The sequence below is a fragment of the Gracilinanus agilis genome, chromosome 4, assembly GCF_016433145.1.
Source record: "Gracilinanus agilis isolate LMUSP501 chromosome 4, AgileGrace, whole genome shotgun sequence".
Classification (NCBI taxonomy): domain Eukaryota; kingdom Metazoa; phylum Chordata; class Mammalia; order Didelphimorphia; family Didelphidae; genus Gracilinanus; species Gracilinanus agilis.
In genome coordinates, this window is record NC_058133.1 from 411,457,646 (window position 1) to 411,459,982 (window position 2,337).

At 57.5% G+C, this 2,337-nt stretch overlaps 1 protein-coding gene across 2 annotated transcripts in view; it reads left to right on the forward strand.

The window, feature by feature from the left end:
- The first annotated feature begins 856 nt into the window (after positions 1–856).
- The window catches only part of PCMT1 (protein-L-isoaspartate (D-aspartate) O-methyltransferase), a 46,735-nt gene continuing 45,254 nt past the window's right edge, over positions 857–2,337 (forward strand). For both annotated transcript variants that reach the window (XM_044671657.1, XM_044671656.1), the window contains exon 1: positions 857–1,121. In XM_044671657.1, coding sequence (XP_044527592.1) covers positions 857–1,121 — 265 coding nt within the window. The remainder of the gene's footprint in view (positions 1,122–2,337) is intronic.

The window sequence follows — 2,337 nt, forward strand, 5'->3', positions numbered from 1 at the left end:
TCTGCAATCCTTGTTTTGTTTTTAACATGGTTGTCATTAATGCACCATTTCATATAACCCTCGCCACATTTTCTGCTATGATTCATATTCATCACTGCAAAAGGAAGTTTGAGAGAGGCCAAAGGACAGGTGACTTTAAAAACAGGTGTATAACAAGGGTTCACCCTGCCTCCTCTCCTGTACAGATGATGGTGGTGTGCCACTAACAAAGACCAGGAGGATGTATTGTATACAGAAGTGCCCTGTGCCTTCGGTCTCTAGATTATCGTTTCTACTAAAGGGCCATGTCACTTTAAACTAAAAAAAGTAAGCGGTGGGCAGCGAGGCTTGAGGGAGACTTTAAGGGTTGCCCTTCGCGTGTCTTTTTCTGCTTTGCAACCTTGCAATTTGGAACTTGGACTGGAATCCTGCAACACCTCCACTAGCAATCCCTAACTTCCGGCGGCGCCGAAATTAGTCCCCTTCCTACCAAGAGAGCCCCTGAGGAACCCCCGCAAGCTCGAGGCCAGCCGCGGACTAGAGGTATGCATAAGGAGAAGCAGCCCCAGAGATGCCCAAGGAACTGCTGCCCACGACTTCACCCACAGAGGCCGGCTGCCTGTTTAGATTAAAATCCCCAGGAAGCGGAACATGGCTGTCCCTTTCCTGCCTAGTCTTCGGCCTCTGGAATTGGTAGCAGAGGGAGGGCTCAGACCAAAAGGTTGGGATGCCACGGGGTTGGGGGTGGGAGAGAAGATCGCGCTGGGGCCGCTGAGTCAGCCTGGTTTTATTTTTTTTCTCTCGCAGCAGCCACAGCCTCCTCCAGCCCCACCCGAGGAGCGCTGCCCCGTCACAGAGCGCATGCGCGCAGTGGGGGATGTCGGGAGCGCGCAGCGGCTTTCGGGGCAGTAGCAGGAGCAGCAGCGGCGGCGGCGGCGGTGGTGGCGGCAGCAGCGGCGGCCGCGCCGGGGACGCGGACGTAGACGGGGCGGTGTCGGTGGGGGAGGTGGTCGAGTTCCTCGCGAAGCTGCTGGGCATCGCCGCCGCGCTGAAGCTGATTTTTTACTTGTTCCAGGCGTGCCTCGCGATGGCCTGGAAGTCCGGCGGGGCCAATCACTCGGAGCTCATCCAAAATCTCCGCAGTGAGTGCCACCGCTGCCTCCCCTTTTCCTCGTCGTGGGCCGGGAGCCTGGGGAGGGGGCAGTCGGGAGAGGGACGTGTCACCGCCTTGCCTGTCCCGGGGGCAGCAGCCGCCCTCAGCCGGCGGCGTGGTTGGGAAAGGCGGCCGTGGCGGGTAGGACAGTTGGTGGCGCCCTCCGCGCCGGGCCACACGCACTTGTAATTCCCTCTCGGGAGACCTGTCACCTGGGGGCGATCGGCGGGCGCCTAGAACGGGCACAGGGCGAGCTGGGGATCGGGGGCGGCTAGCGCTGCGCGGGCGGGCGCTTCTGCCTCGGTCAGGGCGGGGCGCGGAGGTACGGGCACAGGTGGCGGGGCTGTCATTCAGGGCCGGCGTTCGAGACATTCTTCTCGACTCTGGCTGCAGAGGGGCGTGCCTGGGTGCGGGGACACGCGGAGTCCGGACTGAGAGGAGGGGGAGGTGCTGGTGGCAGGGGACCTGTGGCCCTAGCCCTCGGGACCTCCGGGCGGCGCATTTTTCAAGCCTTTACCAAATCCCTTCTCCAACCCTCCCTCCCCCCCACCCCCCATTCTCCCGGGTTCTCGACCTCCCGTTGGGAGATGCTTCTGCCTGCTGAGCTTCGAGGTAGAAACAGATGGGGGGCAAGGAGGGGAGGTGCGATAGAGGTAGAGGCGAGAAGATACTCCAGTTTCTGCCCCCCACCAGAGAGCTCTCGGGATGGGATGGGGGAAAAGATTCGATTTGAAGAAATGCTTTCCTAGCCCCACAGCCGAGTGTTGCCAGTGTTACACCCAGTAGCTTGTTAATTGAAAGGCCCACAGATGAGAAAAGGTTGCAAAGGATCCCGCGACAACCCCAGACCATTTGGGTGGTGTTCCTTGTGCCATAATCTTGATTCTTGCTGCTTTCCCCTGCCCCTTCTTAAGTGCGAATTTTCCTTCAGGATTCGTGGTTTCTTTAAAAGAAAAAAAGCCTTCACAGTTTATATCTTGAAGGCCAAAAGGACTATTTCTGTAACGTAGGTCAGTTCCCAGTGATCTGTCTCCACTTGTCCATCAAAGCTCAACATCCATTTAATCACCTTATAAGCCTTATAAAGTATCTTTGAACTTTTTTGATGTTTTTGCTTTGACTCTGTAATTTGTGAGCTCTTGGAGGGAAAGGGAATTGCTTTATATACCCCCCCCTCTCTCTCTCTCTCCCCCTCTCTCTCTCTC